We start from the raw sequence: 26,894 nt of genomic DNA, 5'->3' as shown, positions 1-26,894 counted from the left end.
ATATGGCTTATTTTGATTCTCACCTGCCTGAGTAAGAGATGGCAGACAATATTGTTTTCATCTTACAAATGTGAATATGGCGACTATGTGACCTATGCAAGATCATGCAACTGCCCAACTGGCATTAGGGTAGTCCCAGATCCAAACAAGGACTTCTGACTTCAGATTTCTTATTTTTCTCCACTGCACGCCATTTATCGATTTATTTAATATACTATATTATTGAGCACTGACTGTTTCGGGTACTGTTTGGAGCAGAACATAATGAGGTTAAGAAAACTGATTATCTTTGTCGCTGGTTTTTCATTTTTTAAAAAAGTGTAATACATTTACTACTTGGGGAAAAAAATCGGTACAGTAGTTACTTCCTTGTACCCAGCCCACTGTCTGCCCTGATGCAACTGATGTTATCTGGAAATGTTTGAAAATACAGAGGGTAAGTCCCTGTTTCTGGAGTGAGGTCCTTCCGGGAGGTGGGGCCTGGACTAGATGACCTTGGCTGGCTCACCTGCATCCCCGAGGGCTGCCACGGCACAGGAGAAGTGAGCTGCTACTCCTGATAATAAGGGTGTCATTTTGCGTCCTGGGGTTGTGGAGGGGAAAGGAGGGTAGTTCTGCTGGGCAATGCTTCTGGCGAAAGGCAGCGTCAAGCCTGGGCAGGCAGGACATTCGGCCTTAGGTACTCAGACAGGTTTAACCCGAGGCTTGGGGGCGGGATTCCCTGCGGGATGGGGTGTGGTGAGGGGCGGAGCGGTACCCGCCGACGTGGCAGCCGCAAGGGCATGCGCGCCTGGTGGCCATCTTGGAGGCGGGGACGCGCCGCGGGAAGCTCCTGTGTGCATCTTCCCAGTCTCCTCCGAGCTGTAGTCCTGACGCCCCAACTTCCTTGTCTCCCAGTTTTCAGCTCTCACTGACACTCTTTCCGTCCCACAAGGTGAGCGTCACCCTGGGAGCAATGCGGGGGCAGCGGCGGCAGCAAGGGCATGGGATGCGGGCGCCTAAATCCGGTGCCGAGAGGTGCAGTCGCAGCAAGGTGGGCGGGCGGGCCGACCCCTTGGTCGGCGAGGGTCTTTACTGGGACTCTAGCAGTCGTTCATTCCCGGTGTGGCTGTGGGAGCATGCGGGATATGCAGCCCAGGCTCTGGTGCTGTCCCAAAGGCAAGCCGCGCCTTGTGCTCTGGGCACGTCTCCGGGGGTCTTGTTCCGACACTTTGCTCTTGTCCGGGCACCGCTGGCTATTTGGCTCCACCTTCAGGGCACTGGTCGGGGTGGGGGCGGGAGGGGGAGGCGGTGTAGAGACTAGTGGCTGGCGCCTGCTGACCTTAGCCCAGCCCAGTGTGGCCTGGAGACGTGGCAGAGCCTGGGGGGAGGCTGCTCCGTCCCTGGCTAGGTGAGCAGCCCAGAGCAGCAATGGGAAGTAGCTTATTTTCCTGGAGTTTCTGGGGTCAGTGCCTAACACCGCTCCAGGGGGCTTTTGTACTCTGTTATAGTACATCCACAATAATTGATTTACGGTTATTAAAGCTCTTGTTCTTCTATTTCTTTTCTTGTGTACGTATAGTGTGTAACATGGATACATGTTACTTTTTGTGCCCAGACTTAAGCACTAAAACCTTTACCCACTCTGTTGTTTTATCACTATAGCTTTTCTTTGGCAGAAGGTAGTGCATTTATGTGTACAAAATTTACCCAATATTGTCATTAAGCCAGTTCTCACATAGTAAAGCTTTAAAGGCTGAAATAAGTCGACTAATTATTTAATGTTATGGGTTGTATTCATTCTGCAAAGTTCTTTGGCCAATACATTTATTAATGTTAGGGATGAGGGTCATCTTTAAATATGACTTCCACTTGCCACTGTAAGAATTTGGTAGCACCTATAGGAGGAAATGAATGACTAGTAGAAAAATGGGAAGCCGCAGAGATGCCTTTGGGAAAGCATTGTGCATATTTGCCTCACCTCCCACTCCTCAGTCTAGTTCAGACTGACATCTGTCCCCACTCCAGCCCTCACCTCATTCATCTCCAGTTTAACAAATCCATTGAATTTTTTGGATATCACCCTCTTTGGTATCTCTGTAGATTTTGATACTGTTGCCTGTTTCTACCTTGGAACACTCTGACTTTTGGATACCATGGTCTTCCTGGTTTTCTTCTTATCTTTCTAGTCATCTATTGTTGTCTGTAGTTTGTCTTCTACCTGGTTATTCTTGAAGGATTGGTTGGGTCAACTTATCTTCTCACTCTGTTCTCTTAATCTCATCCTAGAACACAACTCCAGAGACTATGAGTACACTGAGGGAACCCACACTTTATGTGATTTCCAGGCTGCAGACCAAGTCATTGTCTTTCCTTGGGTGTTTCAAGGGGCTTAAATCCAGCATGCCTAATATAAACACTGTAGAACCTACACTCCAAAGCTATTAAACAAATATTTTGACCTTTTCCAGTGTTCCCTAAGTGAATGACACCACCATCTGCATCCAGTTGTGCAAGTCAGACATCGCCCCATCACTGCCTCAGTATTACCAAGTCTTACCACCTAAACATTTCTTGAGTCCACTCTTCTTCATATCTACCATCACCACCAGAGTCTAGGCCAGCAATTTGCAACCGGAGCGCCACACTAATTTTTAAAATATTCAGTACCTAACTATTTAGCCAGGGGCACTGACCTCTTTTCCTTTAGATTGTCAAATGAAAAAAATGACAACAGCCAACACAACAGTAGCCACCCTGGTGTAAATGAATCAAAATTATACCTATTTTTTTTTGCCAGATCAGCAAAAAATATACCTTTTGCTGTGCTGCAGAATTTTAGCAATTAGTTTTTGTGTGCTGAGAGATGGAAAAAGTTGAAAATTGCTGGTGTAGGCCAGAGTTTTTCAACCGTGGCGTTACTGATATTTAGGGTGGATAATTTTCTCCTTGGGGGTGGGGAAGGGCAGAATCATCCTCTTCCCCACTTCCCTAGGTATCTAGGGTGTTATTCCTATTTGAACTACTTCTGTATCCTTCTTAATGGTTTCTGCATTTACTCTGACCTATGGCCCAATCTGCATACTGTCATCAAAATAATCTTTCAGCACAAGTATGAATTGTCAAAAGCTAGGCTCAGCCTAAATGTTTTTTAACAGATAAATGTATAAAATTGGTACATCTATAAAATGGAGTACTGTTTAGCCATAAAAAGAACAATCGGTACATCCAACAACTTGATGGATTTCAAGGTACTATATTTTGCTATGTATAATGCACTCCCATGTATAATGCACACCCAAGTTTTTGGCCCAAACTTGCAGGAAAAAAAATTTCATTTTAATTTTTTATTTATTTATATTTAGAAACAAAACCGATCATCGTATTCCAGGGTATTCTTTTGCATACAGATATCATCATTGCTTTCTAGAGTTACCCTTTTAATGTATGAGCATAAATAAAGAAATTAAAAACATTTACATAGATACAGAGTTAGTACTACCCATGTATAATGCGCATCCTTATTTTTCCCTCAAAAATTTCAGCAGAAAAGGGGTGCATTGTACACCGCAAAATGTGGTAATTATGCTGAGTCAAAAAAGCCAGTCTTAAAAAGTTACATGCTATGTGTGATTCTCTGTATGTAACATTCACAAAATGAGAAAATGTTAGGGAACATTTGGTTGCCAAGGCTTATGGTTGGGAGAAGGGCAGGGCAGAGGAGCAGCGGGAGGGGCTGCTTGGGGGTGCAGCACAGTTCTGCATCCTGATCGTGATGGCGGTGACACGGGTCAGTGATGCGATGCAACTTCATAGAACTCAACACACACGCACACGTGCACAAATATAAAAACAGGTGAAATCCAAGTAAGGCCTGTAGTTTCGTTATTAGTATTGTACCAATGTTAATTTCCTAGCTTTGATCATTATACTATATAGTTACATAAGATACTATTACTGGGAGAAGCTGGGTTAAAGGTACTCATGAACTTTGTTCTATTTTTGCAACCTTCTTGTGAATCTAAAATTTCTTCGGAACGGTAAAACGAAAGACAAAAAATGTCACTGCCAGTTAAAATGCCCTGTAGAGACTTTCTATCCTTAAAAAACCCAATTCCTTAACCTGGTTTATGAAGCTTAACACAGCCTGTGCTACTGCTACGTTCCAGTCCTCATTCTTCTTTCCGGTTCTGTGCTAAATTGGTTTTCTTGAATGTCTTGTTCCTTCTACCTTATTAGGGCCTTTATCACTCCTATACCTTAACTTTTTTTTGAAATTTGCCCTCCTTATCTCCTTTCCCTTGCCTAATTAACTTTTGTACACTCTTTAGATCCTTGGGGAGGGGACCCTTTCCTAAGCTTCAACTGAGAATTGTATTCCTGTCTAACAGAACGGTCCTTGCTCTCAGAGCACATAATTCAGGCTACAGTTCATTGTACATTGCTATTACTCTTTGATTATCTCCTGGACTGGACTCAGTATTCTGTTTTTTGCATCCATTGTGTTTCCAGAGGTGGCAGTAGTACTTGGCAAGCAGCTGACCTTCACTGAATGTTAAATGAGTGAAAACATTAAAAACAAATTTTGTGTATTTAGAAGTTTTGAGTTTATTCTGGTGACAGGCTTGATAATTTGTAATTTTTAAGGGAATTTTCCCATATTTTGTAATCATTATCATCTGTTACCACCCTACTATCTAGTGGCATTTTTGCTATAGTTAACTTTCTAAAACCTGAGGCCTATCATTTAGCCATTGCTGGATATGTTTTAGAATGGGAGAAAAGCAGAAAATTGAGCACATTTTATTATTACTTGTTAATGTTAACATTAAAGGAATAGCCCACAAACAGTACTTTATAGGGAGAGAGGAAGTGTTTCAAAAATACTTACATATTTTTTTTAAATATAATAGTGACTGGCACCTAGATATAAACATAACATTCATTCATGTGACAGAAAGTAAATTAGTAACTTACTATGTGAAATATATTTGATGACTATATAGTTAACATAAAAATCATAATGATTTATTATATAGTTACCAAAGAATTATTTCCCAGTAGTAAGTATGTATATGAAAATATCACAGATTGTTTGCATATTTAACATTCTCACTGACTTTTTTTCAAGATTTATTTTAGAGAGAAGGTAAGGGAGGGAGAAGGAGAGGGAGCGAAACATCGATGCATGAGATAAATGTTGATCCATTGCCTGTTGCCGCCAACTGGGGACCTGGCCTGCAACCCAGGCATGTGTCCTGACCAGGAAACAACCGGAGACCTTTCAGTCCACAGAGCAGAGCCGAACCCACTGAGTCATACTAGTCAGGGTTCACTGACTTTTTTTAGGAATTTTAACAGACCCTTCATCTGGAAATAAGTGGCATGATAAACATAGAGAATCTATCTCTTAATTATTTATAGGATTATTCTCTATACAGGCTTTAAAAATATGCTTTTGACTGCTGTGTAATACTACTACATTTTAACATTTTTATAGCCTATCATAATTGAAGAAAAATGATGGAAGAGAGTGGAATAGAGACAACACCACCTGGGACTCCTCCACCAAATCCTGCAGGACCGGCTGCTGCTGCCGATTCTGTTCCTGCTGCTGCAGTGTCTTCCACCCCTGTTCCTTTAGGTAAATGGAGTTGTTTAGCATCTAGCAGGGGTGTCCAACCTGCAGCCCACGGGCCGCGTGCAGCCCAAGATGGCTGTGAATGGAGCCCAATACGAAATCATAAATTTACTTAGAACATTGAGACTTTTTGTGTGATTACATGTCGCAATGGTATTTAATGTACGGCCCAACACACCACTTCTTCCAGTGCAGCACAGACGTGCCAAAAGGTTGGACACCGCTGATAGCGTACTTTGAGTATAGTAAAGAGACTTATTTTTTTTCACTCAAATAAAAGAAAAATGCATATATTAAAACTTCACTGATCTTTGCCAATATGAAGGGAAATAGCCTTTTTTACTTAAGCCCAAAGATAGAAAACATGTATGTTTTGCTTTATAAAGGTAAACTTTTGTTCTTTATAGTCATAGTGAATATAAATCATCTTTCTTAGGACAAAAATATTCAAAAAAGTTTTGTTTCATGTCTATGACTTTGTGGTCATTAACCTTCTGAAAAAGTTTTTGAGCCTCAAGTATGTAGGTTTTTATGCTCGTAGCAGCTTTATTTTATTAAAACACATTGAAACAAAAACACAAAGGTGTACTTATGAACAGTACCATTACTTAATTTTATGTAGCTGCTGCTTTTACTTATGGGAGTTGAAAGTCAAATTTGTTGTATATGTTAATTTACACATTTTAAAAATAATTCCTGGGATATGGCCGGTTTTTTTTTTTTTTTTAATTTGACGAGAAGAAAGTAATGAGATACTTTGAAAACTTAGGTGAAAATAATTTCCAATTTTGTGTTTTTTCCCCCTCCCCCCCATTTTTCTAGCTGCAACCAGTTCTTTTTCTTCTCCAAATGTATCTTCTGTGCAGTCCTTGCCACCACATGCATATTCCACCCCTCAGCCGTCCCTTCCTCCTGTGAGGCCTTCGGCATCATTGCCTTTTGTGCCTCCTTCACCAGTTCCTTCTCCACCACTTGTTACTGCTATAACACCCCCTGTTTCTCCACCAACTGCTGCTGCCTTCAGTACTCCTCCTCTGTCCCACTTCCCAGCTTCGACTTCTGCCCCAAGTACTCTTCCACCTGCGCCCGCTTCGGGTCCTCCTACATCAGGATTTTCTGTTGGTTCAGCTTATGACATTACAAGGGGACATGCAGGAAGAGCTCCCCAGACACCCTTGATGCCGTCATTTTCTGCACCTACCGTAACAGGTAATTCTTTCTTACTGATACTTTGAAATAAATGGCTATAGCTAATATTTTTTTTTGTAACAGCTTTATCAAGATATAATTTACATATCGTATGATTTTCACATTTGAGGTATACAGCTCATTACTTGCTGATGTATTCACAGAGTTATGCAACCATCACCGCAATTTTTAGAACCTTTTTAAACTGTTTTTTAAGTATGTATGTATGTATGTATGAGAGAGAGGGCAAGGGAGGAGGAAAGAAAAGGAGAGAAACATTGATGTGAGAAACACACATTGATTGGTTACCCCTCATGGGCACCCTGGCTGGAGACCAAACCTGCAACTGCCGGGAGAAACCTCATAACTTACTAGCAGTCACTCTCTACTTCCTCCCATGTCTTCACAGTCCTAAGCAAACACTAATCTACTTTCCGTCTCTGAATTTGCCTATTTTGGACATTTCATGTAAATAGAATGTTATGTAGCATACATCACCAGTACTTCATTCTTTTTTATGGCTGGATGATAGTCCATTGAATGGATATACCACACTTTGTTTATTCAGTTCATCAGTGAATTATTTCAAGTTTTTTTTATGAACACTGCTTTTCTGAACACTTGCATACAAGTTTTTGTGTGGACATACTTTCATTTATCTTGAGTGTGTACATAGGCATGGAATTGCTTACTTGAAAAACTGACAGACTATTTTCCAAAGCAGCTTTTTTTACCAGCAGTGTATAAGGGTTCCAGTCTCTTTGCATTAACATTTTAAACTCATTTCTTTGACTTCCAGAGTTTTCTATTTTCATGTTTTTGCCATTTCAATCATTAAAATCTGATGTAATTTAGTATATGATTTTTATAGCTTGTAAAACTTAGTAGTACATTATTATAAGGAATGTCAAACAAAATTCCAAATTTTGTCCTAACATTTTGTGCACTTACAGGGAAACATCAAGGTGAAATTTGAGGGTTTTGGGGTTTCTTTTAAAAGCTTTACTTAAAAAAAATATCAGGAATGAAAAGCCCAAGGAGTAGTTTTATTTAGCCAGATAAAAATTCAAAACCAAATAAAAGCTCATATATTGCCATAAGTTGGTGGTATGGGCCCATTTCCTTTTCTAGGTCAGCTATAGCTATTGTAATATTGACCTCTCTGTAATGATTGTTGGAAACCAATATCAAAACTTCATCCATGTCATTTTCTGCCTGTTATTTCTCATTGTAGGAAAGGAAGCAACTTTGTTGTAATTTTTATTATCCAACATTGTATATCTGCCTTTACAAATAAAATTTTTTTGCAGAGTACAAGTATTATAGCCATGTTTATGTATATATAAGTTTTCTTTTTGAGGTAAAATAGAGTATACAAAGTACGTGTATTTATTGATATGCTTTTATATGATGGGCTTGGGTGCTCACATCAATTATTTTTATGCATTAAAGAGATTAGAACTATAGCTGTCCATATCCAGGTGTTAACTAGAGTAAGTATGAAGTACTTTCTGATTTTTATTTTTTTGGTCCATTCTCTTTTTCATAGGCTTACACCATTTTCAGTTGGCATAAGCCTGTGAAAAAGAAAAAATTTTCATTTTGGAATTTCGTTTCATTTGTATTTTATAAAATGATTATAGGAGATTCTTTTAAGTTACATTATTTCAGCTGTTTTAAACTGTTAATCTCATATATTTTCTTTTTATAACAAGTAGTTTATGGAATAAATTACATGAATTACATACTTCTGCCATTAACTAGGTATTTTGCCAGCCCCTATTACTCAGCAAGCCAGTTTGACATCTCTAGCCCAGGGGTCGGAGACCACATCAGCCATTACTTTCCCAGAGGAACAAGAGGACCCTAGAATTGTTAGAGGTCAGGATGAAGCATCTGCTGGTGGACTCTGGGGTTTTATTAAGGTAAGATATATTGACTTACTTACTTTAAAAACCACGCTGAATTTTTACCTTCTGGCCAAGATGGAGGCATAGGTAGATGCACTTCGCTTTCTAGCACAACCAGAAGTATGACAACCACCAATTTAAAAGGAAAAAACAATCAGAACTGCCAGAAAATTGAACTGTATGGAATTCTAACAGCCAAGCAGTGAAAGAAGAAACATTCATCGAGACTGGTAGGAGGAATGGAGATGGGCAGCTGGTACAGTAAGGAGGCAGCTGGAGGACCAGGCAGTCCCACATTCATGAGCAGATAAGCTGGGAGGAACAATGGGAGTGAGGCAGACCACGTACCTTAGGGTTCCAGCACAGGAAAAGAAAGCCTCAAAACCTCTGGTCGTTGCAGCAGCAGGAGAAACTCCCAGCCTCATAGGAATGTTCGTTGGATAGACCCACATGGTCCTACAACATACACAAACCCACCCACTGGGAATCAACATCAGAAGGGCCCTATTTGCTTGTGGGTAGCGGGGGAAATGACTGAAAGCTGGCTGAGAGCCAAGCAAGTGTCGTTGTTCCCTCCCCCACATACAGCACCACAGTGCAGTGAATTGCAAGTCTCTGCCCTGGCAAATACCTAAGGCTCCACCCCTTCCAATGTAACAGGTGCACTGAGACAAAGAAATATGGCCCAAATGAAAGAAAAGATCAAAATCCCACAAAAAGAACTAAGAAACAAGGAGATAGGCAATCTATCAGATCAAAGTTCAAAACACTGGTAATCAGGGTGCTCACAGAAATGATTGAGTATGGGTGCAAAACAGGAAAAAGTGAAAGCTATGCAAAGTGAAATAAAGAAAAATATACAGGGAAACAACAGTGAAGGGAAGGAAGCCAGCTCTCATATCAATGATTTGTAACAGAAGGTAGAAATAAACATTCAACCAGAACAGAATGAAGACACAAGAATTCAGAAAAAATGAAGAGAGGCTAAGGAACCTCTGGGACAACTTTAAACTTTCCAATTTCTGAGTCATAGGGGTGCCAGAAGGAAAAGAGGAAGAGCAAGAAATTGAAAACTTCTTTGACTAAATAATGAAGGAAAACTTCCCCAGTCTGGTGAAGGAAATGGTCATGCAAGTCCAGGAAGCTCAGAGGGGTTCCAAAGAAGTGGGACCCAAAGAGGAACACACTAAGACACATCATAACGAAATTACCCAAGATTAAAGATAAGGAAAGAATCTTAAAAGCAGCAAGTGAAAAGGAGAAAGTTATCTACAAAGGAGTGCCCATTTAGACTATCAGCTGATTTCTCAAAAGAAACCTAACAGGCAAGGAGGGGCTGAAAAGAACTATTTAAAGTCACGAAAGACAAGGACCTACATCCAAAATTACTCTGTCCAGCAAAGCTATCACTTAGAATGGAGAGGCAGAAAAAGCGCTTTTCAGATAAGGTCAAGTTAAAGGAGTCCATCATCTGAAGCCCTTATTATATGAAATGTTAAAGGGACTTACCTAAGAAAAAGATGATGATCAAAAACTATGAACAGTAAAAATGACAACAAGCTCACAACTATCAACAACTGAACCTAAAAATACCCCAAGACAAACATGTTAAACTAGGCAAACAACCAGAACAGGAACAGAATCATAGAAATGAAGGTCACAGGGAGGGGTTATCAGCAGGGAGGGGGAGGGCAGGAAATTGGGGGGGAAGTAGAGGGAATAAGAAGCGTAATTGGTAGGTACGAAGTAGACTGGGATATTAAGAATAGTATAGGAAACGGAGAAGCCAAAGAACTTAAATGTACAACCCATGGACATGAACTAAGTGGAAGGGAATGCTGGAGAGAGGGAGTGCAGGGCGGAGGGGAATAAAGGGGAGAAAAAAATAGGACAACTCTAATAGCATAATCAATAAAATATGCTTTAAATCATGCTTAATACTTAAATTATGAAACCAACAGATGTTCATTAGAGAAAACTTTGAAAATAAAAATTGGTGTAAAGAAAAACATTTTCATTCTTTTTACTAGTTTCCTATAGTTTCAGTATTTTGTGCATATCTATATAGATGTATCTCTTTATAAATAAAAATCAAATTGGGGTAGTAACATGTGGACACACACTATTCTGTGTCTTTTGTTTGTCTTCACGTAGCATATATCTGGAATATCTTCCTAGCCATAAAATATCTTTAGAAATGTTGTTCTTTCTGGCTGTTTTTGCCCTATATACCATGGCATTTATTTCTCTTATTTTATTTTGCTAATGTGCTCTGACATTTTCTAATTGTGATTCTTATCAATAAAACTATGATGAGCACACTTATATGCAGATCTTTGTGTTCATCTCTGTTTTATCAGGATTAATTTCTGATGAATGAGTAAACATTTTAAAAATTACTGAAACATATAAGCTGTCCAGGAAAGTTATACCAAAATACACCATCACAGCATTTTTTACTTTGCTAGCACTGATTAATAAACTTGAAGTGCAATATTTTCTAATTTGATAGGCCAAAAGTAATACCAGATTTTTATTTGCATTTCTTTGTTACTGAATTTGAACATTTTTCCACATGACTTTTTTGCCAGATATAGTTTTTTAAAATTTTTTTTAATCCTCAGATGAGGATATATTTCTTAATTTTAGAGAGAGAGAGTAAAGGCGAAAGGAAGAGAGAGAGACATTGATGTGAAAGAGAAACATTGATGTGAGAGAGAAACATCAATTGGTTGCCTCCCATACACACCCTGATAAGGGGTCAAACCCAGCCAGGGCTCTAGTTTTTTTTGTGAAGTCTTTGTTCATGTTCTTTGCTCAGTTTTGAATTGGGATGATTTTTTTCAGTGGATTTATAAGAGCTATGTTGTAAGAATATTTTATTATATGCTATTATGTGTTGCAGTTTTCTCCCTTCTAATAAAAGATTTGAAATTTTCAGGACAGTTTTTCCACAATAAATGATCATGTTTTTATTTGCTTTCTTCTAATTATTTTTTTTACACTTACCAATTTAATGTAGCTGATACTTTATTAGGAGATTGAAGTCAATTTTAATTTTCTTTCAGTCACTTAATTGACTGTTCCAACATAATATCCCAGTGATTTGATATGTCACCTTTATCTTAGTTTCTGAATTGTGGGTTAATGTCAGTTTCTGGGCTCTGTGTTCTGTTCCACTGCTCTACCTGTCCTTGAAATAGTACCACACTACTTGAATTATTGTAACTATTAATTATTGAAAGCCTACTCTGTGCTGGGGGAGTGTTCACCGATGAGTAAGCTAGGTCCATTCCAAGTCTCTGCATTCATAAAGACACATCTGTATTTGGTTGTGTAAGTTTGATGATATTTCTTTGCTGTAAAATTTCCCTTTACTAGTCTTGTTCACTTATTTTTCTTGATAAATTTTGGAGTCGCTCTGTCAAATTACCACCCCACAACGTTCTGCTTGATGGTTTGGCAGCAATTTAATTGTAAATGTATAGTAAACATTTTTAGATCAGTAGGTGGTTAACTTATTTACAGCATTTTTTCATGTTTCATGAAGACGCCATTTTTCTAAGGTTTTTTTTTTAATATCCCTCTATGCTTTTTAAAAGTTTTCTTTATATTAGGACTGTCACTTCCTTTCCTTGTTAAAAGTATGTCGTTGTGTCATATCATTTGAAATACCCAGTTCAACTCCAGAGGTCTTGTGAATAACTCTTCTTCTCATATTTCACGTAAGGTTGGTTGGCAGTCGGAAGTGTCAGTGTTAACAAACTTAAATCTTTTTTCCTGAATCACCTTAGCTTAATGGTAGGCTGGGAGAGGCGGAATCATGGTTGTCAGCTACATGTCATCTTAGAGTCATTCTCCCTTTAGTACCTTCAGCCATGGGAGAAGTATAGCACAGACCCACTCTTACTGTCTAATAGTGTGGTTTTAAAAATAAGGTGGATGCAAGGCCAATTGGGGGATCACTTTGTAAGTTACATTAATATCTCATCACTATTCTGTACGCTGGAATCTAATATATTGAATGTTAACTCTAATTGAAAAAAAAAAATATCCAGAGGAATGGGTCTGCCTTAAAAGGGAGAATGTGAGTATGAACAAAACAAGAATCAGAAACTAGGAAGAAGAAGCAGTTTTGGTAGAACATAGTAGAATATTTTATATGAAGGTAATAGGTAACTGTTTTGGAGGATAAATATGAGAAATGTTTTCACTATATTTTTTTATTAGGGAACAAAGTATGGGTCTATGGAGACATCTTATTACAGTCTTTATTTGGGACCTTGATGGACAGGTTTTGCTTGGTCTTCTATATAAATAAATAGAAGTGACATGAAATAATATATACATAAAAATGAAGTAAATATATACACATACACATATATATGTGTATGTGTATGCAATGTACATATCTCCCAGACCAGTGCTACTCAAAGGGTGTTCTGCATACTGTTGTGGGTCTGTGATAGATAAGAGAAATTGAGAGTAAGTGATTTGAAACTTCATAGGAATTTAACATTGCCATCACCTTGTTTTTCTTATAATTTACAAAAGTACCAGTCTGTGATGCATTGGAAACCTAAAAGAATAATTTCTTTCATTATTAGGTGATCATGGTGTTGTTTGCTTAGAATGAGCATTTACATGTTAATTTGTTTTATGCAGGGTGTAGCTGGGAATCCTATGGTGAAATCTGTGCTTGATAAAACAAAGCATTCAGTAGAAAGCATGATTACAACGCTGGACCCTGGCATGGCTCCATATATCAGTAAGTATTTAAGATAGACCAGCATCTGGAATATTTTTTTTAAGTATGTGCCAGTGTCAGCCACTGATTGTAATTCCACTAATCAGTGGAAATCCTCTTATGTTCTTATATTAGGTTGATTGTCAAGTCTTAGTCTTGGTATTTGTAATTCATCTTTTTCTTAGTCACCATTAAGTGCATTTTGAAAACTCAGAATGAACTTTGTGAATTATTAACCAATGTGAATTATTAGTGTACATACTTGCTGATTTTAAGTGTAAATGTGGTTAGTATTGCTGTATATGACTTTTACTTTATTCATGATTGATAGTTGAAGTGATGCTTTGTTCATATTTGGTTTCTCCAGTTATCTATTTTAAGTAAGTGTGGTTATGCTTAATTTAGTAGTAATATTTTGATGGGAAGTTAACCCCTTTTTAATACTATCTGATTATTAGGTGTGTTGTGAAAGCTGTTTTAAACACTCTTGAATCCTCATTACCAAGAATCCTCCACAAAGTTGACATAGACATGCTGTCTGCCCTTTAGTTTCTAATGTTTATATCCAGTATGTGAAAAAATTATAATAGTTTAGCAGATCAGTGACCAATTATTAGTAATTCTGTTGAAGGTAACTTACAAGCCAAAGCCATGTACCAGGTACTTGAATATAGATTTTCAATAGCAATAAAAAGTCAACAGCCTTAATGAGTCTTGGGTGTGTTAACAGTTTACTATCTAGTAAATGTCAGTGGACAAAATCTAACAATGGCAACTACCGTTTATTAAATGCTTGGCTCTGGCAGGGACTGGTTCTCACAAGAGCTCTGTGAGGTAGGTATTATTTTCGAGTTTTAGATGAGAAACCTGGGTTCAGAGAGATTTCATTTTATCTTACGTCACACAGCTTGGTGGGACTAGATTGAACCCATGTTCCTTTTTTTTCCCCCCCAAAGGATTTAGAAATTAGGCCCTATTAGTATATTGATTTTGTATATTCATGATAATCAGGTTTGACAAGGATAGCATCATGTATAATTTCCACAGCTTCTATTTTGAATGCAAGAAAGTATTTTTGGAGCTCTTACTGTTTTAACAAGTACTGTATTAGACTGTGAAAGCAATTTGTTTATTCTTAGAGCAAGCCCTGTGAAGTGATAGGTATTTTTCTATGAAACAATCTCAATGGCTTCCCCAAGATAACGAAGTTGGAAAATAGTAGTTAGGACTCAAATCTAAGACCGTTTCTCAAGCCCGTAGTCTGCTTGACATCAAGAAAAGGGCAAAAAACCAAGGTGGGGGAGAAGAGATAAAAAGTGAAGTTTTATTTATTAGAGCATATCATAACATATAATCTTAATCCGTAATCTTTAAAAGATGTAACAGTAAGTGTGGAAAAACTGATCCTTTCTTGACAGGCAGCAGGACCATTCTTATCTAACAAAACTCAAAGGAAAACATGATATTTTTAATTAAATATTCTAGAAATCATTTGATTTAATACTTTTAAATGTGTCAGAATGGTAGAGGAGCTATTAGAAATGTATTTTAACACAGTTGAACTTTCTACATTCTTTTAATTCTCCCTTTGTTAAGAAAGGCAGCACTAGGCAACAGCTCAGCAAGGGTCAAGAGATATGTCTCACATGGAAGAAAAAACATGAAAAGAACAGTATACTTTTCCTCTTCTCTCCTATGTGAGCTAATTAGTTTTAGTAACTTCTGAAATTCTAGTAAGAGTGTGGAACATTATGTCAGTCAGGAAAAAAAGGGGATCCATATTAAAAAACCTAGATACTTGGAAAATATTTACAACTATTTCACAAAATCTTACAGAAAAACAAAGCATTGTTTTGGGGCAACATGTTATAATACAAATAATGTTAGATCAAGTTTTTAAAAATAATTAGGCACATTTGATCATACCACTGTAGTACACTAATTTTTTTAAGCAATTGAAATGTTAAAAATGTTTCAAAATATTTTAATTTCATATTGCTCATAGTCTCTAAAGTTCAAGTTTTATGAGGGTTGGTATTTCATTTTTTAATATATGCTTGCATATTGGTGTTAGGACAGTAATAGATGTGTCATTTATATAGGACAGTGATAGACGTGTCATGTATAAGTACCCATTTGTGGTATATGCTCTTTTATTTCAGTGATGGGGATGGATAATATAAAAAGTTTAACTCTCACATTTTAAACTATCTTCCAGATAAAAAGCACATTTCACAGTCATCCTTGTTTAGTGCAGAGCCTCTGCGCAACTCTGACAAATTATCGTATGAGTAACTGTCATTTTCATTTTCTGTAAATAGAGTATCCCAAATGTGTAAATTATGTTTCACAAGCCATATCATTTAATTTCTATGATTGCCGAAGGACTGGCAACTGTGTCATCTGTATGGTGTTAGATTTTTTTGTATGATAGATGCCTGTCTTAATTAATTAGGAGCAGAAAAACCATTTGATTTACAACCTTAAAAATGCAAATAAATTTATCTAAAATTAAAACTAATCGGAAAATGAAACTTGGCTAAATTAATAGAACATTATTGTAGAAAAACTGTTTTCAGAGTGGCCATAACATCATTTCTTAAATTATATTAGGAGCTGTTATTAGAAGCTAAAAATGTGTTCTATGAACAGATTAAGTATGTAAAGTGCTGGGTTAAAGTCATGATTTTTAATTGTTGGATTTCTCAGAATCTTTATGCTAATTTACGTTGTAAATTTCCAAGAAAGAAATACGGTGTGCATCATCTCCCAAGCTTGTTAGACCACAGCACACTCTTTGCAGGGAGAGCTGCTAGTATATTCTGGAGCAGTGTTTCATAGAATACAGAACAGTGTGGGGCTGTCTTTGTGGCAGGTATGTGATAATCAGAAATGTTAGAAGGTATGTGTCATCTTCTGCTTGCAAATAGAAGCCCTCAGATAATGCCTTAAATTCTTAATTTTAAAACGAAGATGCCTATATCGTTCATCATTGTGTGAAGTTTGCCATAATTATGCAAATAAAATGTTAGTTTATGGTAGTAATTATGAGAATTTCATTATTTTAATTTGGAATTGAAATTTTCTTCTGGTCTTTTTAGAATCTGGAGGTGAACTGGATATTGTTGTGACCTCAAATAAAGAAGTAAAAGTCGCTGCAGTCCGGGATGCCTTCCAGGAGGTCTTTGGCTTAGCTGTGGTGATGGGTGAAGCTGTTCAGTCCAATATTGCCCCACAACCAGTGGGCTATGCAGCTGGATTAAAAGTGAGTAATAGGAGACCGTCAGGGTATAGAAACTGGCAGTTCGTTTCTTAATAATTTTGGCAGTAATTCTGTGGTCTATAAGGAGCTAATTGGTTTTACATAATGAAATGGCCACCTTGGTTTTAATTAGATAACTGTAGTGTTATGAAGGTAGAGTGGAGTTTTAATTTAAAGAAACCTAACGTGGGTTTTGATCTTTGGGGGAGAGGAGGGAACACATGCAGAGAGCACAAAAAAAAAAGGAAGTAGTAGTTAGTCCTAAGAGAGATTCTTAACCCAGTGGTAACATTCAAATCAATTACTAAAGCTATAGTAACTCTCAAATCCCATAAGCTTTTTATTAATATTATTATTAATAATGCTTTAAAGTGTTTTTTTTCAAGGTTAGCTTCCCATGAGTCTTTAGTTACAGCATTTTTGCCAGCCAGTCAGTGCATAACTTTGTTTTATGTCTGCTTCTGTTTAAATCAACCGTGTGTGTATGTGTGTGTGTGTGTGTATCTGATTTATTCACATTAAACTCTCACAGCCAGCAGCACTATAACTCATGCCTAAATGAGGCTTACCTAACACGCATATTTTCTCCATAAGGTACATCACAATCTTTTTACTTAGAAACACTAGACAGCGTTTTAGCTCTGTTCTTGGGAGCCATTTTCAAACAGCAAAATCACTAAGGAAAAAACAGAACTGAAAAACAGCACTAAATAATTTTATTGAAAAGCCAGTCCTAGTTATGACCATTGTTGAATAGTTTATATTTAATAAATAGAGGTGTAATTAGTATCTGCATTAAAAAACACATAGTTTCCTTATATTAGCAATAACCATTTAGAACATAGAATATTAAAAAAAAATCCATTTCACAGTAGCAACCAAAACAATAATGCATATTGGAATAATTTGGAAGGTATACTCCAAACTGTTAATACTGAGAGAACATGATGGGACTTTGCCACTTTTTGTCTTCTGTATTGTTTGAGTGTTTATAATGAATATATATGTATTTGTATAAATACATGCATGTGTTGCTTGTATAACCATAAATTAGTGTATTTAATAACGAATAATTTGAAACGGTTTCTAACCTGCGCTGTTACTATTCAGGGAGCCCAGGAACGGATAGATACCTTGCGTCGAAATGGAGTGATCCATGAGAAACAGATTGCTGTGTCAGTAGAAAACTTTATCGCAGAATTGCTACCAGACAAGTAAGTCTTAAATTTTGTTTTCAGTGACAGATTTTTCTTGTTAGGAGAACGCTTAAGATCTTGCTTAGCAACTTTCAGATATACAGTATTATTAACTGTAGTCACCATGCTGTACATTACATTGCCGTGACTTATTTTATAACTGGAAGTTTGTACCTTTGGATCCCCCTCACCCATTTCACCCAACTCCAGCCTCCAGCAATCACCAGTCTGTTCTTTGTATCTTTTGAGTTCCATTTTTAAATTTCTTTAGATTTCATCTATAAGTCAGATCATACAGTATTTGTCTTCCTCTAACTTAGTTTCCTTATTAGCATTATGTCTCCAAGATCCATGCATGTCATCATAAATGGCAAGGTGTTCTTCTTTTTTATGGCTGAATAATATTCCAGCCATAAAATGTTATTCATCCATCTGTGAACACTTAGGTTGCTTCATGTCTTGTCTCTAGTAAAGAAAGCTGCAATGGAAATGGCGGTGCAGACATCTTTTAGTTAGTGTTTTATAAATGCTCCGAATTGCTGGATAGGGTATTTCTATTTTTAATTTTTGGAGGCACCTCCATACTATTTTCCATAGTGGCTCTACCAATTTATATTCCTACCAACAGTGCATATGGAGCTCCCTTTGTCTCCACATTCTTCCTGCCAACAGTTGTTATTTCTTGCCTTTTTGATAATAGCTGTCCTAACAGGTATGAGGTGATACCTCATTTGGTTTGGATTTGCATATTCCTGATATCAGTGGTGATGGAGTATCTTTTCAGGGTATCTGGTGGTTTTATGATTCTTGTTAGTTAAAATGCTGGTGGTGTTGCAGTCAATTTCACTTAAGTCAACTTGTAAGTATCTTTTAAATGGTTTTAGAAAGTTTTTTTGATTTCATGAAGCTGTTTTCAGAGACTGATTCATTGTGAACAATTTAAAAAATGTGATAAGAAGGATTCTTGCTTCTGCGCTTATTTTTTAATTTGCTAATAACTTTCTAGTTGGCTATACATTAATGATAGAGATGGTAATATTTCCTCAAGTGATGTTTTTACTATATTAGCCATGACAAACTGTGTGCATGCTGTTGCACTATTTGAACTTGATCAGAGGAGGTTGCCATTTATCCTTCTCTCTGGGGTAGGGAGTGAGGTAAAGTTGAAAGATAGGAAGAAGAGGGAAGAGAACTGAAAATTGCCTCAGCCAATGCACTGTAATGAAAGAAATAGAAGAGGTTTGGTGAGTATGATATATATCAGAGTTTTAGATTTGAGTTAAACAGAATGGGATATCCAGGTTGACAGGTTCAGGAGCATGATAGTATATTGGGTTGGCCAAAAAGTCCGTTACATTTTTTCTCTAAAATAAAGACATTTTTCATTTTCATCAATAACTTTATTGATTTGGATATTTTGAGTATGCCAGTTGTCTCCCACTATTGGCTTCTAGTGGATAGAGGCCAGGGGCGCTGCTAAACATCTTCCAGTGCATAAGACGGCCCCAGAGCAAAGAATTCTATGGCCAAAATGTCAGTAGGACCAAGAAACTTCACAAACCACTTTTGACACATTCAGTCACAGCACCTTCTCTGTATACTGCACAAATCTTTTTTGTGTGTGTGTGTTTCACTTGTATTTTTACCTTTCTTGAAATAATCAAGCATAATACAGTAGAATGTTATGTATCTTCTTCCATCTTCAATATTAAAATGGCTGCACAAAATCTGCTAATTTTGATAAGGTTTTTTTTTTCTTTAATGCATGCTGATATGACAGCTGTCAAAATACAGTCTAACAAAATTGTTTCGAATGAAGCTAAAGACAACTAAGCACTGCTAGAGCCATTGTACGGCAAAAACCAAACGAACTCTTTGGCCAACCCAATATTTTAGAGAACAGGGGAGACCTTGGAGTCCTCTAACGTGTAGTTCCTGGCATCACAGTGAGTACACATTCAGGGCATTCCTCGAGTCCTCCATTCTCATTTTTTCCCCCATCTTAGCAAGAAAAGGAACTTTCCATGAGAAGTAATTTTTAGTTACTTTTGCTGCTGCTGTTCCCCATTCTTTTCCTCCTCTTGGAATATAAAAGCCAATAGGGGACTTTTATATATTGTTTTTGTAGATAGTTTGCTTGAAAAATGATTAGAAAAAATCCCTTTTTTGAAATACTGCCTTTTTGCAATCTGCTAATATTTTTTGCTGAGTGATATTGCTTGTTATTTTTCATTTTGTCTATTCATTAAAACTTTTATTTAGCCCATAACTTGAAATATATTTTTATAGGTGGTTTGATATTGGTTGTGTGATAGTTGAAGATCCTGTTCATGGCATTCATCTAGAAACATTTACACAAGCGACACCAGTGCCTTTGGAATTTGTGCAACAGGTTAGTTTTCTCCTTTTTTAAATTTTTTCATTGTGCTCCAGGGAAACTTTTGATATTGTTGTCAAAATAAAAGTGTGATTGGATTTTTTGGTTGGAAATAGCCTTTTAGCTTTTTTCTTTTTCCTATTTATTGTATGTTTTAGTACCTCCCTACTTTTGTTTTCCAACTATCTTTGAAAAGGCAATATATGACATGGTTAATCACTATTTTCCTCTTTTTTTATGATTGTGTTCCTTATCCTATGATGAAAAAATACCTCTTTTGCTGTTTCTTTTTCACTTTTCCTTTAGTTTCCCCTTTATCTCAAATTTTATTTCCCTTAGTATTTCATTTCCTTTGTCTTGATCTTTCTCTTTATTTTGTTCATCTTTGGTACTAAGTAGAAACCTTAGTGAAAGACATGTGTCTTCACCTATACACGTGGTTACTGGACTGTAAACAAATGTACAACGATTTTGATTCCTTTTATATTTTTGTACCTTGAATTCTTTCTTGAACAAAGTGGAATGTACGTTGCTCCATTCATAAAATTTCCGTCACATTTGTACTCATGTACCTTGCCAAGTGTCACATCAAAACTTCCTCTTCAAGGTATTTGGGAATTTGAGACTCTGATAAAGCTATTGGATTCTCTCCCAAGCAAACAAATATATTCACTCACATATAAATTTGGTATGTGTGTTCCTAGAATCCCTGAAAGCAACTCTTACAGGTTTACAGTTTAGATGGGGACTAAGAGTTGATGCTTGGAATTTTGAAGTTTTATTGGACTATTGACTTATACCATAATTTTTACCATAATTTCTTTTTTGAAGTACAAGCATTTTTATAGATGTTAACATTAAACTACTACAATATGAAGGTGACTACAATATTGTAAGCAAATATACATATTGCTATACTAATAAATTAGAAAATCAGACAAAATGGTTGATTTGTCTAGAAAATTGTAAATTGCCTTAGGTGATTTAGGAATAAGTATTAGGTTAAACCATTTGAAATTGCTGTCTTTTAAGTCAAAAACAGTTCTATATTGGCAGTTTCATGTGATTCAATCTTAATCACCTCAGTGAAGCATTCTGAAAGGCATCTTATTAACATAAGACAAACACCTTTATAGCTTTTATCACTTAGGAAATTACAAGAGTTTTAGGAGTTCTGCCAGAAATAGGGATGAAGACCAAATATATATTTCTTATTACAAACTGCAGCATTAGAGTCCATCCCTGGTCTTCAAACACAGATCCTTTATAGTGAAACTGTTATAAAGGTCTAAAGATACTGGCATATTACTAGAATCCCATTCAGTTGTTAATAACTGTCTAGCCCATCATATTACATGAAATGTCACCAGGGTGAGGCCACTCAGGTTTGCAGGCTACTATTTAATCTGTTCAGGTTCCAAGAATAGAAATGGTGTCAGCAATATATGGCTTCACCCTTTCAGGCATCTGGTACAGGTGTACGTCATAGATATTGTAGGTTTGGTTCCAGGCCACTGCAATAAAGCAATATCTCAACGAAGTCACCAATTATTATTTTGTTTCCCAGTACACAAAAAAGTTACATTTACACAATAATGAAGTCTGTCACACATGCAGTAATAGCATTATGTCCATTAAAAAAAAAACAATGCACATACCTTAATTTAAAAATATTAACCATTATCTGAGCCTGTTGGAAAAATGGTGCTGATAGACTTGCTTGACGCAGGGTTGCAATAAACCTTCAACTTGTAAAAGAACACAATATCTGTGAAGCAGAAAGTGAACTGAAACAAGGTATGCCTATATAATCGAGCTAAGAGACAGTCTCATCTCTTGCACTGAGCCTTTTGAGTTGTTGGTGTAATATTCAGTTTCCCTCATTGCATAAACCATTTATTCATTCTTTTACCCATAGCTACTATTTTCCCTCCTCTCCATTTACACCCAGACTTTTCCACCTTTGGAAGGATGTTAGGTTTGGCCACTGCGCTGGTCTAGATTGCAAGCAGCAATACAAGTCTAGCAAGTGGGTTTCTCTAAGTCCATATGGGCACCCTTTTAATAGGCTAGGTTCCCTTTCCCCTCCTGCCTGACCGTATGGCCAAGCCGTCGGCCACTGCCCGTGCATCAGTAAAAACCGAAATGTGGATTTTACCGCTGTCAGTTCTTTCATCACTCCTAGGTAAAGAGGATGTACTTTAGCCCAGCTGATTTGTGTTTTCCTTAAGCGAGAGTGGTGGCCTTCCAAATGGGACATTGTCCATTCACCGTGGAACTGCCATTCATGAACCAAGGTGCCCTTTCAGTGGAGAGCTGTTTCTTAGGGCACGGTCCAGGCAGCAGTCAATCCCAGCCGCTCCTCGGGTGGCTCCAGAATTGGTCCTACAGGCAAAGAGAGTCCCTGCTTGTATCTCCAGCGTGGCATTCCCTCAGCTGCGCGATCCTGTCTAAACCATTTCCATACTCTTCTGGTCACTGCCGTCCCCATGGGGGCATTTCTTCAACATCATCCTAGACAGGATATTTCAGGTTTCAAGATCTGTTTATGTCCTTCAAGTCATAGGGGTAGCTTCAGTTAAGAATATCTGAGAACAAGGTAGTAAATGCCCCTCAGATGGAAATTCTCCAGTCCAATGTCCCAGTAGTCGTGGCCGGGCACTGACAGGTTTTTGCCGTAAGCCCCAGTGTTGGTTTCACATAGGACCATGGCACAGAGATTTTTGTCCCTCCTGGCACTCCAGCTCCCATCCTGCACTGTGGAGGCTGAGATGGGTTCCCATATAGTAATTCCATCAACTCCTCTGTTTCTAACTATATTCTCCAATAGGACTTTATCAACAGGGTGTGGTTTTATAATACTAGGTGGGGGAATTTTTCTCTAGCAGACATCCAGGTAAAGGAGACACGACTTCTTTACGTATATCTGCTTATACATCCCACCTTCAAAATTGTATCAATTATTCCTAATATTCCTTCAGTTTAGTGAGCACTCACCGGGCTTTACCAAAAGACTTTGGTGCCATAGCTCAGGGGACTCCTGTATCAAGAAGCCCTGGAAACCTCTCTTCCCCACCCCGACCATTTTAGCCGTTTTTGTGGCAAAAGGCTTTCTAACGATAAACCATTAGAAACCGAAGGAAGCTTCTGTCACTGCCATTCGTCACCATCGCTCGAGTGTCAGGGGTCAGCAAAAAAATGGCCCGCAGCCAGGTGGCATACCTGGCCTGTTTTTGTAAAGAAATTTTTATTGGAACATACTTCTGCCCATTTATTTGCATATTGTTTATGTCTGTTGATGTATTACAGTAGTAGAATTGAATACAGTAGAGAATGGCCCAGAAAGCCTGAAATGTTTATCTGGTCCTTTTCAGAAAACTTGCTGGCACTTGTGCTAGGTGTCTGACCATTGCAAAAGAATAACTTTTATTTTTAGGAATATGTATTAGAAAAAAATAAATATAATGCTCAAAGAACAGAGCATCAAAACTGTAAGAGGGGGGACCCAAAAGAACTGGAATTATCTTCTGGGCAGGGCAGGCTACCCTTCTGGTACAGCCTTCCCCCGCCAGGTGAGTGTTCTAGGAACCCATCTGCATCAATGTACCAGCTGGTGGTGGTGTGAGAGGCGTTTGGCTTCAGTGAATTATTTTTTTGAAGACTCTTTCAAACACGTTTGCCCATTTCTCATGATGAGTGGTTTACGAGTGCACCTGCCTACATTGTGCTGAGTGTTGAGCAGTTTTTGACTAAAAATGGCATGACCCCCACACCCTACCCTCCGTATTCACCTGAATTCATCCTGAGCAACTTCTTTTTGTTTCCCTGAATGAAAAAAGTCCTCAAAGGGAAATGTTTTTCTGATGTGGAAGAGGTGAAACAAAAATGGCAGAAGCAGCAAAAGGCATTAAATCTCTTGAGTACAAAAACTGTTTTTGAGCAGTGTAAAAAAACAATACGTGTATTGCATCAAATGGAGAACACTTTGAAGGTGACTCAGGTTTAAACATTTAAGAATACACACAGTTTTTATAAATACCGGGTTTTTTGGCCCCCTCTCCCCCTTGTATATAGGGAAAAAAAATAAAAGCTATATACACTAATATCAAAACTTACAACATATTGCTAAGTAAAAACAAACTGCATCTAGTATGATCTGTATATATCCATAAACAGACACATGTACTTTAAAATGTATGTAAGTGAACAGAAAAAGGCCTGAAAACATACACAACAAACTGTTAGTGTCGTTCACCCTGAAGAGTGTTATTTGAAGGGTGTCAGAGTGTCATTTGCCTTTTACTTTGCCTTTTTCTCCCTGTTGTGTTGTTTTGTTTTTTGTTGTTGTGGTTGGTGATTGAGGTTCAGAATTAAGATACCAAAGTGTGTATATTGAGGTGCCTTCCTTTTATTTTTGCTGTTCAATTCTTCTCCCTTGTTTCTTTCTTATCCATCTTGAGAGTGTAATTATATTCTCCCTTATTGTTGGAGTTTTTTAAGGGAATAGAAGTCAGCCCTTTAGGGGATTTTAATCAACATGTGTATTAATGAAAATCTAGGCAAACTTTTACATTATTTATGCATATTAAACAAGTAGAAATGATACCCCACCCCCACCCTCAATTTAAAACTGACCTATGCTGGATTTTTGCTGATAGTGTTAGGTACCTCGTTCCCTAAAAATGTGATCCTGGACATAACGTCATAAGTATCACCTGGGAACTTGTTAAAAATGCAGACTCCTGGGCCCTAACCCAGAGGTCCTGCATCAGGGTCTGCCACTTCACAAAATCATCGGGTGCTTCGTGTGCATGTCGCATTTGAGAAGCACAGTTGGGATAGTGTCTCTGAAGATCTTAGTGATTCATCTGCTGCTTTCCTTCTCTGAAACTTAGTGAAATACTGAGAGTGCAGCGCGTGTTGTGGAAGAGAGAGCTTAATAGGAGGCTCCCCAGTTGCTGGGCTGTTGGACAAGTTTACTCAGAAACTATTAAGTATTATACTCTTTCTCCTGGAACCTACTGTGGAGTTCCAATTCAGTGGTCTTAGGTGGGGCATAAAAAATCTCTGGTTTTCTAAAATTAAAAAAAAAAATCTAAGGTGACTGTTATACAGAACATATTTGGGAATCACTGTGGAGATCCATTTCTACATGTAGATACACTCTGTACTATACCTAACACTCTAAAAGAGGAAAAATACATCATTCTTAGATATCAAGCAGTGGGTTTATTCTCTCATCCCTGTGTAGGTGAATAAATGATTTGAGTGGGAGCACATATAGGTTGGGCTAGGTATGAATGACAATTGATGCTGTCCTGCACTGGATAATATTTCGTAGGTATTAACTTACTCACATGAAAATGAAGTTTCTGAGATTACTCCTCTCCAAAGTAATTGAACTGTTCTTTCTGAATGGGCTGAAGCCTAATATGCAGTATCCCTCTTTCTGGTAGGAATGTCATGACTGTAAAAAGATACAATATTTCTGTTATAACACTAATCTTACTGAGAACCCAAAGTGACATTGAATGTAGATGTGAACTTAAGCGTTCTGACACCGAGCTCTGTTAGATGGAGTCATTAGATTTAAGACTTTAGATTGTATTTAAACAACAAAATGAGCCTAGTGTGGACATTTTAAACAAATTAGATGTGTGCAATATTGTGCTGATTCTTTCATAGCCTTGTAACTTCCTATGGTTGGCAGCGTTATCTGTTTCTCAGGGTTTGTCATTATAGTAAAAGGAAACTGAGAGACTTTGAAATGTCACTTATAGCTATTTTCAATGATATTTTGAATGTATTATAAATAATAGTAATATCATTTTTCCATAGGCTCAAAGTCTAACTCCCCAGGACTACAATCTAAGGTGGTCAGGCCTTTTGGTGACAGTGGGCGAAGTCCTGGAAAAGAGTTTAGTAAATGTCAGCCGGACTGATTGGCACATGGCTTTCACTGGCATGTCACGTCGACAGATGATCTACAGTGCAGCCAAAGCAATAGCGGGCATGTATAAACAGCGCCTACCACCCAGGGCCGTGTGAGAGAAGACTTATCTAGGATACTGAGATGTCCTCACTTTGACCTTGGTGTAAAGAAGAGATTTGACTTTCTTAAATTGGATAGCTTCAGTGATCCAGCAGTTTTGGTAATTCTACTGTAGGCTACAGATTTTCTTTCCCTTTAAAAAAGCATGGTTTTATGTCAGTAGATGAAACAGATCCTTTTTATGATCATAATTTCATGGACTGTAGTTCCCAAAAGAAATACACAGTATAAATATTTTTATAGGACAGTTTGATATACCAGATTTATAAGGTGCAAATTCATGTGTTAAGACATTTAACTTAAAGATATGTACTTGATTATTTTTTTTTAAGAAAACATAGTTAAAGAACATGTTTATTGAATATTCTTTAAAAGCATTGCTTCTTTTAATTCAAGATTAATCTCTCCTCAGTCTTTGAAGGTTTTTGTGTGCGCCCTTGATCTCAGGTCTGATGCTGAGCAGCGTGCTCAACAGTACACCCTAAAACTCCTACTTGTAGGGAGATAGATGGTGCACATTTTTTTACGCAAATTTTTAACAT

General features: G+C 37.5%; 1 protein-coding gene and 1 pseudogene across 2 annotated transcripts; one reads left to right on the top strand and one right to left on the bottom strand.

The window, feature by feature from the left end:
- The window catches only part of LOC129083519 (Bardet-Biedl syndrome 5 protein homolog), a 49,896-nt pseudogene extending 49,321 nt beyond the window's left edge, over positions 1-575 (bottom strand).
- Positions 476-26,691, top strand: PRRC1 (proline rich coiled-coil 1). Of its 2 annotated transcripts, none has more exons than XM_054589876.1 (9): positions 476-542; positions 5,480-5,623; positions 6,443-6,829; positions 8,573-8,733; positions 13,384-13,486; positions 16,567-16,730; positions 17,838-17,941; positions 20,213-20,315; positions 26,139-26,691. In XM_054589876.1, exons 2-9 carry the CDS (start codon positions 5,500-5,502, stop codon positions 26,346-26,348), a joined length of 1,356 nt encoding a protein of 451 aa, XP_054445851.1. In that variant the 5' UTR covers positions 476-542; positions 5,480-5,499; the 3' UTR covers positions 26,349-26,691. The 2 variants fall into 2 exon arrangements, with proteins under 2 accessions (XP_054445851.1, XP_054445850.1); XM_054589875.1 differs by lacking the exon at positions 476-542 and adding an exon at positions 917-934.
- The last annotated feature ends 203 nt before the right edge of the window (positions 26,692-26,894 follow it).

The sequence above is a fragment of the Pteronotus mesoamericanus genome, unplaced genomic scaffold, assembly GCF_021234165.1.
Source record: "Pteronotus mesoamericanus isolate MK-2021 breed Mesoamerican mustached bat unplaced genomic scaffold, CSHL_Meso_final scaffold_167, whole genome shotgun sequence".
Classification (NCBI taxonomy): domain Eukaryota; kingdom Metazoa; phylum Chordata; class Mammalia; order Chiroptera; family Mormoopidae; genus Pteronotus; species Pteronotus mesoamericanus.
This window is presented reverse-complemented; position numbering and strand designations above follow the sequence as displayed.